At 32.0% G+C, this 13,016-nt stretch overlaps 1 protein-coding gene across 1 annotated transcript; it reads left to right on the top strand.

The window, feature by feature from the left end:
* Positions 1-9,302: 9,302 nt before the first annotated feature.
* LOC126892742 (uncharacterized) lies at positions 9,303-10,663 on the top strand. Its single transcript, XM_050662392.1, has 2 exons — positions 9,303-9,545; positions 10,508-10,663. Exons 1-2 carry the CDS (start codon positions 9,303-9,305, stop codon positions 10,661-10,663), a joined length of 399 nt encoding a protein of 132 aa, XP_050518349.1.
* The last annotated feature ends 2,353 nt before the right edge of the window (positions 10,664-13,016 follow it).

Genomic DNA, 13,016 nt, shown 5'->3' with positions numbered 1-13,016 from the left:
TCAGGGCTACATCACAACAGAACTTTTTCGATTTTCTTAAAAAATCATCATCAGTGTTATATTAGACAGGTTGAATGCCAGCTGAGCCACCAAAGAAATACCAGGGTGAAAACCCTTTAAATGGTATGTAGTTACATTAAAAGTGCATATTTGTTTAAAACTCCATAGGATGGATAAAAATAAATAATTATGCCCTTAGGTAAGGTATGGACCTTTCCATCACGTGGGATGTAAATTGAGTTGGTTACATTACGACAATCGCAGTTGCCATTAAATTTTCATACCTTACGTAAGGGCATAATTATTTATTATTTATATCCGTACTATGCAGTTTTAAACAAATATGCACTTTTAATGTAACTTCATACCATTTAAAGCGTTTTCACCCTGGTATTTCTTTGGTGGCTCAGCTGGGATTCAACCTGTCTTAATATAACACTGATGATGATTTTTTTAAGAAAATCGAAAAATATTTATTACATACCTAATGTTTTGTTCTGTGTAGTAAACTCTAGAAATCTGAAATGCAGCTTCAGAATATCATTTTCCATGTTTATTATAAAATTTTGCTTATTGTATACTAAAAATAGATATTTTTGCAGAAGATATTTTCCTTTATAGTCCAATTTGTCCTAAATAGACAACGCTTTGAAACTTAGAGAGAGATATTTTTCCTTCAAGTTTTAAACTGATTTAGGCAATATTTGGACATACTGTTGATTTTTTAAATTTCTTTTGTGACTAAAAGTTCCACTGAACGTGTCCTCGGTGTGAAATAATATACATTTGTTCATGGTATGTATATCCATGCATTGATGTTGTGAAAAGTTGTTCCCAAATATCATGTTGCTCAAAATATATAAAATGAAAAAATATTATACCATTATATGATCGTAAGGAGTTCTTTATGTTTAATAAAACAGAGGATATGGCACCAATGCGTTAGAAAACTTTATCTGAGAGTTGGTTCTTTCGAAAAAAACCTGGTCATTATAGTGTATGGGGTAAATGCAAATTTTTCCGGTAAATGCAAATTCATTTTCAAATTAACTTTATTTCTTAACCAAGTTAGTCAACAAGTTTACCTTCAGATCGTGTACTTGTAACTTTTTAAATATAATATTGCTTCTGACGCTAAAAGAGCTTTATCAAAATTGTTTTATTTGATTCAATTAAAGTTTCATCACTAGCCCAAGAAAATATGCCAATAAAGTGAATTGATATAAAATCATTCCACACTTTTAAAGAATATCAGTTGTGATGGTGCTCTCATTCTGATAATACATTAGAATTTTTATGAAATATATTGATGAAATATGTAATATTGAGACCCTTTGCTCCTGAACTTTTCTTCGTCAGTAATTCAAATAGTTTCAAATAGTTTGTCATTGTCATGTTATTCTATTCAATAATAGAACAAATAAAACAGCATAGGGTTACGTCTATCCCCTACATCTTCACTACTTTCTTCATTTGTACCATCTGTTAAGGTAGTTTTTGAACAAACGGTGTACGAATGTATTTAATGCGAAAGCTTTGCTTTTAGGAATTAGGTTTGCATTACATAACCTAAGAAGTAGTGATAAGAGAGAATGTTTAAACATTCACTAAATAAGATAACTTTATATTATTTCACGGGAGAATTAATTATATTTCGAAATATTTTGATAAAGGTATTAAACTGATCTCAAACTGATATTCAAAAAGAAATTAAAAGCCCCAAAACCTCAAGTGCCAACGCCTCTTTACAACCTCTAGACTTTATTCCTCAGTTTATTCTTTTTATACGCAATTTGAATACTTATTTTCTTGCTTAAAAACTTGTTGAATGTCGTTATTAATTATGCCTAAGCTGTAACTTGTTGCCAATAGTTGCAAGAGCTGTCGTTTGGGAACAATTTGTATTTAATGTATTAATGGTTGTTACTATGAGGACGTATAATAAGAAGTGAATGTACATTCCCGATCATGTTTATCCCCTCCCCATATATATATTTTAATATTAATACTTATGATAAAAATATATACGTAGTGTACACATGTGAGGGCTGTCCCAAAACTTGATACAGAGCTGTTTTTCGGTTATTTTTAGAAATAATAGAACACGATATTTTAAAGCCTGTAGAAACTGGTTAGATGTTTGCTACACAAATTAATTTTTATATTGCTAGAGGCATTTTTCTTTGTTAAAGTATCTGTACATTATAGATAATTCTTTTCTTCTCTCGAAACTGTCTAATTTTCACTAGTCATACTGTGATCAATTGACTTATTGTATATCTTCCATTAACTATTACCTAAGTCCTCGAGATTTCGGCAGATTTGTTATATATACGCCATCCGCCAACACCCGATATATTCGTTGTTTGGTCCTAGTATAACTAGGGCTCAAGGCGCCATCTAACCGTCTCGTAGCAACAGCAGGTTCTGCCAAAGTTGCCATACTAAGCTGAAGGTTTGCGTGTAGGACGCCGAATGGGGTGATTGAGAACAATTACGGAGAGAGTCTGCGATCTAGGTACTCTCCGCTCATTCCCTCTACATTTTTATTTGTGACTCACTCAAAAGAGTGGCTCACTTCTGAGTCCTATTCTGAATCATCTCTTTTTGTTTATTTTATTCTTAAGAGATGGGACGAACAGTACATCCATACCTGCCAATGCTATAATCAACCAGAGTTTACATATGTACCCAAAGTAAAAGGTCAAATGGAGACGGGAGCAGAATTAAACTGTAAATTTATAAAAAGATAGGAATGACAGAAGGGGTTACTCGATAATAAAATTAGACTTTGATAATACATATGAGATAGTGGAACATCATGCCGAAAGGTTTATATAATTTAAAAAAATAGATTACGTCCAACTCTATGGTAAAAGCAGCAGAAACAAAGTATTATATACTAGATGTTGTATTTGTCTATAATAAAAATTCGTATCATTGGGTAAAATTAAAAAATTAAACAAGTGAAAACCTGGGTATGTGCGTCTTCAGCGTGTGCTGATCACGAACCATAGGAGATTCAATGTGATTCAAGAAATATAAGTCAGTTGTAACAATTATAACTTTCGTAGCTTGTGTTCTTTCTTCCTATTGGAATAAACCAAAATTTTTCACGTTTTCACTGAGACTACTACATACTTATATTCCACACAGCGGATTCTAATAGTTTGTCTTATTTTTTTAAATAAACGAGGTATTTGTTCTGTTTGAAGTATTAGGACACCCCAGTTGTGTTACGCGATCTGTATTTTCTACGAGTACACGTTTTTCGGAAAATATTATATATTCTCTACTCAATATTATCTTTCTACATACTATAAAAGTACATATAATATAAATGTTGCTATACCATTATTATACTTATAATTTATTTTATCATACACCAGTAATTATACATACATAGGGATATTATTATATCTAGTGAAATATATAATTATGATAATAAAATGTATTTGTATTCAAGTCCAATCTTTTATTTTCCAGTCCTAGTGTAAAAAGTGTAAAAGTAATTCACAATAGAATACATAAGAAATTAGACGAAGGCATAAGTAATACACAAATGGGATTTAGGATTAGGAAAGGTCGGGGAACACGGGATGCACTGTTTGCAGTAAGTGTCCTTTCACAGAGATGTCTAGATATGAATCAGGAAGCTTGTTTCATTGATTTAGAGAAAGACTTTGACAGAGTGTAGCATAATCATCTTAAGAAGAGATTCTGTTAAATAAAAACATAGACAGTGGAGACATTCGAATTATATTTATGTAATATATCTATTAGAAACAGCGAAAAGTTGAAAATGACTGACTGAGGACGTCCACATTCACCGTCGGATGCACCAACGGTGTATTTTATTACCATCGTTGTTTACATTAGAGTTGGTCAGTCAGTGAGGACCTAATAATAAACGGTGAGCCATTTAATAACATAAGATATGCTGACGATACGGTCCTTCTGGCGGGAACACTAGAATAACTACAACAACCAAATATAGATACCAAAAAACATACCATGAAATGGCAAACCTTGCAATTTCATGGTATTTACAAAAACACAAAACATCAAAGTTAAGCTATTACTAGATAATACAGAAATTCAGCAAATCTCTTCGTACAAAAATACCTTGGAGCTAGGATCACAGAAGATACTGTTCAGACAAAAGAAATAAGATGCCGCAGAATTAATGTTATATTTTCTCGTCCCTTTTGTATGGGGCCGAGGCATGGACACTGAAACTATCAAACAATAAAAACTTAGAAGACTTCGAAATGTGATGTTTCTGACGTATTCTGAAAATATGGATGGATGGCAAAAAAAGCACAAGTTCTCGAACTACTAGGAAAACAATGCGAGGTTTTAAATTTCATAAAAATACGGATTTCATAAGTTAAACTTATTTCATAAGTTGAAATATGTACTTGGGGCACATTTGAAAAGATATTCGGTGCCCTGAAGTTGGGTATTACAGTGGGTAACCTAAAAATGAATCCAAGGGGAAGTTTGGACTTGAAATGTAAGGTAGATCAGTTGGTTGTGTAAATAAACATTTGACTTTTGTTTGTTTTCATTCGACGATTCTTAGCTGCAAATCGAATGTTTATAAAAAACTCTCTTTCGAATATTTAAGTGTAAGACGCAGAATTAAAATCTTATACAGGTTGAAGAACAAAAATGCTCCAACTTTGATAAATAACAATATTTTCAATCATAAGATCTTCTTTTCTGTGAGTAGAGGTTCGTTATCTAATATTGGCAACCATCATATAGATCAGAGATCTGTTAATCAGAGAATCAAACCACTCATAATGTAATTCAAAACAATAACTCATTCAATATGCTGCAGGCGTATAAAGGATCAATTATTTAGCTATAGTATTATAAACGCACATGCCTCCACAGAGGTTAAAACAGAGTTAGAAAACGAAGATTTCTGTGACGAGTTGGAAACTGCATATTTATAAATAACGCCCAAAGAAATGAGGTGAAAATAGCAATGGGAGACATGAATGTCAAAGTGCGTTAGAAGCGGGTCTTCTTCCCTACACTAGGCAAACACACTACTCACAAAGAAAGTAATTACAACGGAATCCGACGGATTAATTTTGCAACGTTACTCAATATGAAATATGATAATATTCAGCAAATGTATATCCATATGAGGAACAAAATCGATCATTTTCTTATTCATACTGCACATGGCTCTAACGTCATGGGTTGTCGCAGTTGCAAGGGACCAAATATCGACTCGAACCATCACTTTAGTTTATCGGAGATACAGGAAAGAATATCAGAAACCAGATAAGAGAAAGGAACAAACCAAATAAGGTATAATACTCTGGGCTAATTAGCAAAATTCATGGAAAAGTTATTTACCAGCAATTTTATTGCTGGAATCGAATTATAAGATCCTATATATTAATAATATAGGTATGCAAAGTCCGCAGATAGTGTGTTACTTTTTTTATAAACAAAATGGCGCCGACAAATCGTATTTTTTTCAATTATTGCTCTATAACTCCGAAGATTTTAACTTTACAACAAAAACACCCAAATAAAAATTCACCGCAATTAAATTCTGCATAGAGATATGTTTTTCACGATTTGGTCCGACGAAAATTTTCCTCGGAAAATGCGGGTTTTCCTAACAAAAACTATAATTTTCAAATACAGTTTTAGGTAAGTAATTATTAATCAATAATTAAATATTTTTACAATAATTGTAATTCCAGAAGCCGGTGAAAATTAAACGAATATTTTAGCAACAATTCAATTGTTAATTAACAATTTACGATCGCAATAATAACCAAAATAATCATGATACATTGATCAAACTTATAAAGATTATAAAGATGAGATGCTTGTTTAATATTTTATCGACAAAATATAAATTTTTCTTTTTTTGCATAATCATTAAATTTTGAAAAAAAAATAGTTATAATACGTTGGTCTAATTAGTAAAGTACAAAGAAAGGTTATTTACCAGCAATTTTATTGCTTTAATCGAATTATAAGATCTTATATATTATTAATATAGGTATGCAAAGTCCACAGATAGTGTGCTACTTTTTTTATAAACAAAATGGCGCCGACAAATCGTATTTTTTTCAATTATTGCTCTATAACTCCGAAGATTTTAACTTTACACCAAAAATACTCAAATAAAAATTCACCCCAATTTAATTCTACATAGAGGCATGTTTTTCCCGATTTGCTCCGACGAAAATTTTCCTCGGAAAATGTGGGTTTTCCCAACAAAATCTCGAATTTTCAAATAAATTTTTTGGGCCAGTAATTATTTATCAATAATTATATAGCTTAGTGAAATAAAAGCTTTCTTGGTATAGATTATAAATTCAGAAGCCGGTTAACATGAAACGAATATTTTAGCAACAATTCAATTGTTAATTAACAATTTACAGTCGCAATAACAACCAAAATAATCATGAGACATTGATCAAACTTAGAAAGATTATAAAGGTGTGATGCCTATTTAATATTTTGTCGACAAAATATAAATTTTCCATTTTTTTGCATAATCTTTAAATGTTTAAAAAAAATTGTTATAAACAAATTAACATTTCTTAGAAATTGTTTATTATATTCTAATTTTAAAAAATACTTAAAATGCGTATTTCATAGGTCTTGAAAATGAATGCTTTAAAAAAATTTTCCAACCATTTGCAAAAAAGTTAGGAAACAGCAAAATAAATATACGATATCTCCATTGTTTATAATTTGTTTTAATTGTTTCAAAGCTTAAAAGTGAGTCTATGGTACCATCTAATTACTCACAAAGAATGTCAAAAATTAGTGCAATGGTTATATTTTAATCAAAGATTAAAAATACTTTTTTTTTGTAATATTTAGCGCGAAAGTAGGCTTGATACAGAGCCGGAGATAAAATGTTCACTCGAAGCGACTGACACGCTTAAACTCGCGCGAGTTGTGTATGTGGGCGGGTAGCTACGGTACTGTATTATTCTACTTTCGCGCGTGTAAATTACAAAAAAATATATTTATAATCTTTAATTAAAATATAACCATTAAGCTGATAATCGATATTGTTTTATAAATAATTAGCTTGTACTTTAAACTCACTTTGAAAGAATTAAAAAAAATATTAACACCGTAGTAATCGTATGTTTATTTTGCTGTTTCATAACTTTTTTGCAAATGGTTGCAAAAAAGTTGTAAAGCATTCATTTTCAAGATATTTGAAATGCGCATTTTAGCTATTTTTTTAAATTATAATATAATAAAAACTTTCTGAGAAACGTTAATTTGTTTATAATAATTTTTTTTAAACATTTAAAGATTATGCAAAAAAATAAAACATTTATATTTTGTCGACAAAATGTTAAATAGGCATCTCATCTTTATAAGATTTCAAAGTTTGATCAGTGTATCATAATTATTTTGGTTATTATTGCGACCGTAAATTATTAATTAACAATTGAATTGTTGCTAAAATATTCGTTTAATTTTCATTAGCTTCTGGAACTATAATCTAAACCAAGAAGGCTTTTAAGTCACCAAATTATTTAATTATTGGTAAATAATTACTTATCTAAAACTTTATTTGAAAATTAAATATTTTGTTGGGAAAACCCGCATTTTCCGAGGAAAATTTTCGTCGGAGCAGATCGAGAAAAACACGTCTCTATGCAGAATTTAATCACGGTGAATTTTTATTTGAGTGTTTTTGTTGTAAAGTTAAAATCTTCGGAGTTCTAGAGCAATAATTGAAAAAAAAACACGATTTTCGGGCGCCATTTTGTTTATAAAAAAAGTAGCACACTATCTGAGGACTTTGCATACCTATATTATTAATATATAGGATCTTATAATTCGATTCCAGCAATAAAATTGCTGGTAAATAACTTTTCCCAAAAATGGCCTATTCTCCGATAATCAATCCAGACTATAACGTTAATGAACTTATAGACCCTAATAATGTCGATACCATTTCGACCAACCTGGACAAATGGCTAATAGAACTCCTTCAAAATGTACCTGCCAATATAATATAAACGAATAGTGGAACAAAATAACAGATGTAATGTAATCGACATTGCAGGAAGTAATAGGTATGGAGCAACAGGCAAGAATAAGAAATTAGTGGTATGATATATAATGCATAACGCCACCAAAATTAAAAACAAAGCATATAGAAAAATGCAAATATGTATGTATAAAAAGAGCAGCAATGGAGGACTATAATGACAAGAGACGGATATAGCAACAAATACTTAGAACGAAGAAGAGAACTTTTTCTGAATAACAACTACAAGGTATAGAAGAAACAAATAAGATATATGAACCAGGAAATTATATGGAAATGTAAATTACATAAGAAAAAGATACCAACCTAAAACAACACAACGTAAAAATAAAAAGGGCGATCTCATTATAAACAAAAAGGAAATATAATCCGATAAAGAGTTAACTACAGTGAACGTCGTAGCTCAGAAAGTGAAGCAGAACATGGGGATGAACTAATACACGAGATCCACAAACTGATATAGAAAGAGAAAACGAAGAAAAGGTACCGCCATCACACGAAACATTTCTGCAGATGAGCGGTCAAACTATCTCCTCAGGCTTTTCTGCCATGAGTGCTAACATCTTCCTACTGATCTTTTGCACTGTGCTTTATCTTCCAATATGATTTGGAGTAAATAATATCTTTCACCTTTCACCTCTCAACAAATGACCCAAGTATTGTATGTTCCTCTTTTTGATTATCTCCCTTAGTAGTTATTTTTGTTTACTCATGCGCGAAATACCTCATGGTTAGTAACTTTTTCTGCCCATGGCATTCACAGTACCGGTCTATATATCTCAAAGGCATCGATTATTTTTTCTGTTTCAGAGTCCATTGTCCAACTTTCACAGCCGTACATCAAAACAGAAAAAACGTAAAGGCGCGTATCCACTGAAAAGTTGGCAACTTTTGTGTTTGCAACTCTTCCGAAGTCACCAACTTTTGTTTTTTATCGTTGTCCACATCTAAACATAAAGTTGTCAACAATAATTCAGGAAACATGTTAGTTGGCAACTGGCAGTCTCCATCAAGACTATTGTGTTGACAAAATGGGGTCGATTGATGACGATATTATCTTAGCAGCTGCATCATTTATTATTTTGAGTAAAAAAAGAAACGAAAACATAAATATTGGGTACGACCAAGCCTCATAGGAAGAAACACACATGGAGGAATTGAGTTAATAAATGCTTTGAGAAAAGATGATTTGTTAGCAGGACGTATTGAAGACGGACAAATAAGAAACTTTCTCCGTATGACTGATTCCGATTTTGAGTGGTTGCTCAATCTTGTTGGACCAAAAATTACAAAAAATGACACTAATATTAGAAAAGCCATCACACCTACCGAACGCCTACTAATTACTTTAAGATTTTTGGCTACCAGAGATTCCTACACTTCATTAATGCATTTATTTAGGATTTCAAAGCAAGCGATTTCAAAAATTGTACCAGAAGTATGTATAGCAATATGTGAAGTTCTTGGCGATCAAATAAAAGTAAGTGTATTCTATTATTATAAATATTTTTGACGGTTTCTTTAGCAGAGCAAGTTTGGTAAAATATTCAATTTTTGTTCCCTGGGGTCAGGTTCGATTCGTTTCCAAAAATAACTGAAAACGCATTTAGAAAGTTTTTATTTAAGAAACTATTTTAATGCAAATCATATGAAACATCATGGGGTACACATTATTAGTCTAATATATTAGCAGTATTTATAGCTTCCAGCAGAATACTAGATGCAGCCAAACTTGTTTCCTGTTCTGTTTGTGAATCTGTGAGTGGTATATCCTGTGTTTGTTGTGGGATGTATTGTGATGAAGATGGTAATGCATATTGTGGCGAGTGTAGTTCAGGTACTGTTTGAGATTCTGTCACTTGTGGTATGTATTGTGGTGAAGGGGATGATACATATTGTGGTGATAGTAGTTGATTGTAGTGTGATGTGAGTGATGATGTGTCATCTGGTGATGAAAGAGGTGGATGTATGGGAAAACTGGAACTTGATGAATGTGTTGAAATTGGAGTCATTTGTCCAGAATGTCCAGTAGCAGGATAGCCATATTTTCCGATACTTGCTTGAAACAAAATATTTGATATTTCATGCTCCACCACATTTTGAGCATAGCTTGATTTTAAAGCTTCCATTTTCATTGCAACATGCTCCCCAAAGGCACTGTATTTATGGCGATTTTTCTTAGCTTGAAGTTCTTTCAATACGTTGTAAGCTTCCTCTTGCCTTTGGTCACCAGTTGAAACCTTCCTTTTTGAACATTTAGTTTTTTTCCCAATACAAGGCGCTGTCGACGGACCTGGTTGTGAATTCGGTGGTTTTGAATCCGATGATGGTGGGACTATTGTATTACTTGTATTTCCCTCATTTGGTAACAGATTTTGATTTTGGGAGATTTCTGCCTCAACTTCTTCCGACCCAGAATCCTAAAAATATATTTTTTTATAGATGCCTGGAACTGCTGAAGAGTGGAAAGTAGTGGCAACACAGTTTAATAATCTATGGAATTTTCCACAATGTACAGGAGTTATGGACGGAAAACATATTATGATTCAATCACCAGAACACAGTGGAAGCGATTACTTTAATTACAAATCGTTGTAACGTTACAAACGTCACATCTTTGCTATTTTATTTTCAAATAATTATTTTATTCTATTTTCTTTAATAATTCTTTAATAATAATCCTCTTCTATTTGTTTTACCTTTTTTCCCGTTAAAAATTGGTTGGCGCCCTCTTTCGGTATTTATAGGCATATCTCAACATTCTTGTTCTATCTCAGCATTCACATTCTTATTCAATCGTTCTGTGGTTCATGACAGTGACTTCGCACTGTCGTTTCTCGTTTCAAATTTTAAGCCCCCACTCACGAACTCTGTCAATGTCAAGTCAAACCCTTTCTCTTTGTCAAAATGAAGAATATTTTTTATTTTAATTCTAAAATCTACTTAAGGCAAATGTCTGGCCTCATAGCCACATTTTCAAACAGACGTTCTTAATTGGGGTAAGTGTTTAAATATAAATGTACACATTTTTCTAAGCCTATATCCGTAATCTTTTTTATGTTCCTATCTAACCTTACTTTTCGTACTTTTTATTGTACCACATGGTAAAATTTTTATATTATCTATTATCTTCATATGTGTGTAGTAATCCACAACTATTTAACTACCTACTAACATTATTTAATACTATTCATTTTGTATAACCTTGCCTTTCTGCAACATTTCTGGATTATTTCTTGGAATGGCAAGGATATCTTTCATTTATTCTTGGTGTCTAATGTACCTGTATGTATTCTAGTTTTCTGGACATATTGCAAAAACTGATCAACCCTTCACCTCGTGGGAGACTCCCCGAAACTGGAGCCCCTAATGTCGCCGGCGATACATCAGTGCAGCAGTAACTAGACTCCTAACAACCATCCAACACCTGTAGGCCTGGTGGCCAGAACATCCACGTCGCCAGAGCCCGTTGCAGAACAACAGCAAGACACCAAGAACCCGCAGACAGATACCAAGTGCCATCGATAAGTATAATCTCTGATCTGTAAAGTTTCGGCAAGGTCTTGTAAATTATTTTTTTTGATACTTTAATTATGTCTTTTATGAAAAATAAATATGATTAGTTAAATATTATTGTTTTATTTGCTCCATTCTGCATTTTCATTGTTCATGTTTTTGATCAGGACAAGGTGGACTCACAACTTGGGAGATTGAGCTAGTCTAGGGTAGACGATAGCTATCGTAGTTGATTGAAATATTATTCTCGAATATTATTTCAATTATCTGGGGTAGTTTGTCGCCTCACTTTTGGCGCCCAACTTGAATTGTCTTACTCAAGGATTTGAGCTGTGGATTTGTAGTTCGGTAGCAAATAATAAAGCATTAATAAATACTGTTTTAATATTATATTCATGTTTTGCAGTACATCTTAGTATTTGCAAATTTTTGATACTTTTTGAGCATTTTCTATATATTTAACCATTTTTCAAATGTTTGGGGTAAAGAGTATTACCATTTTTATAATATATCTTATATTTCAGCATATTTAATTTGCATTTAATACATTGTTGCTTTTTTACATAATTTTTTTTCCTCATTCTTATAATGGTACTTTTATAGTGAGTTAAATGGTCTGTTCTTTTTTTCAACTTAACCAGTTTTTGTGGATAGTGTACTTTTAATTCTTTCTTTGATTTTTATTAAATTTTTTTTTCTTCAACATGAAACCTGCACATCTTACCACAAATGAATTGACATATGAGCTTCACATTAGAGATGTCTCTGCTCCTGATGATATTGAATAAAAACGTACAGTTCTTACTGGTCTTCTTTCTCAGGAGACTAGTAGCCGCAGTTTTTCAGATATTTCGGTCCCTTTGTCTTTTGAGGTTGATTATAAACAAGCTTTAGCCTCTTATACTGAACTTCAGATTCTCATATCTGAATTTACAGGAACAAAGTCTGATACTCTATATAAAACCTTCAATTCTCGTCTCCAACATTTGTCTGGTAGGATTTCTCGTTTGCGGTCATCTTCCGAAGAAGAAGAAAGGTTGAAGAAAGCTATCCGCTTCGATTTGTTAAAGTTAGAGCGTACTTTATGTAATATTGTAGAACAACCTGATCTAGACCAACCCATGACATCTACTAGAGTTAATCTTAATTGTTCGGAATCTTCAACATCACCTTCCAAACCTGTTCCTGTGTATAAATGGGGTATCAAAAAATTTTCTGGTAAACAACCTTTAATCCCTTTTCTGGAACAGATTGAAATTTTTAAATTTTCAAGGAACTGCACAGATGAAGATTTATTCATCTCTGCATGTGATTTGTTTGAAGGTGCTGCTTTTACTTGATGGCATAATAATTTCTCTCAAAAGAAATTTAATTCATGGGCTAATCTAGTTGCTTCTTTAAAAGAGACTTATTTGCCTTATAACTATGAAAGAGA

The sequence above is a fragment of the Diabrotica virgifera genome, chromosome 1 (genome assembly GCF_917563875.1).
Source record: "Diabrotica virgifera virgifera chromosome 1, PGI_DIABVI_V3a".
NCBI lineage: Eukaryota > Metazoa > Arthropoda > Insecta > Coleoptera > Chrysomelidae > Diabrotica > Diabrotica virgifera.
This window is presented reverse-complemented; position numbering and strand designations above follow the sequence as displayed.

Excerpts from the sequence above, each read along its gene's own strand:
- LOC126892742 (XM_050662392.1), top strand. The coding sequence starts at position 9,303 with ATGACTGATTCCGATTTTGAGTGGTTGCTCAATCTTGTTGGACCAAAA. Across the intron at positions 9,546-10,507 it reads TTCTTGGCGATCAAATAAAA|ATGCCTGGAACTGCTGAAGA; the intron begins GTAAGTGTATTC and ends ATTTTTTTATAG.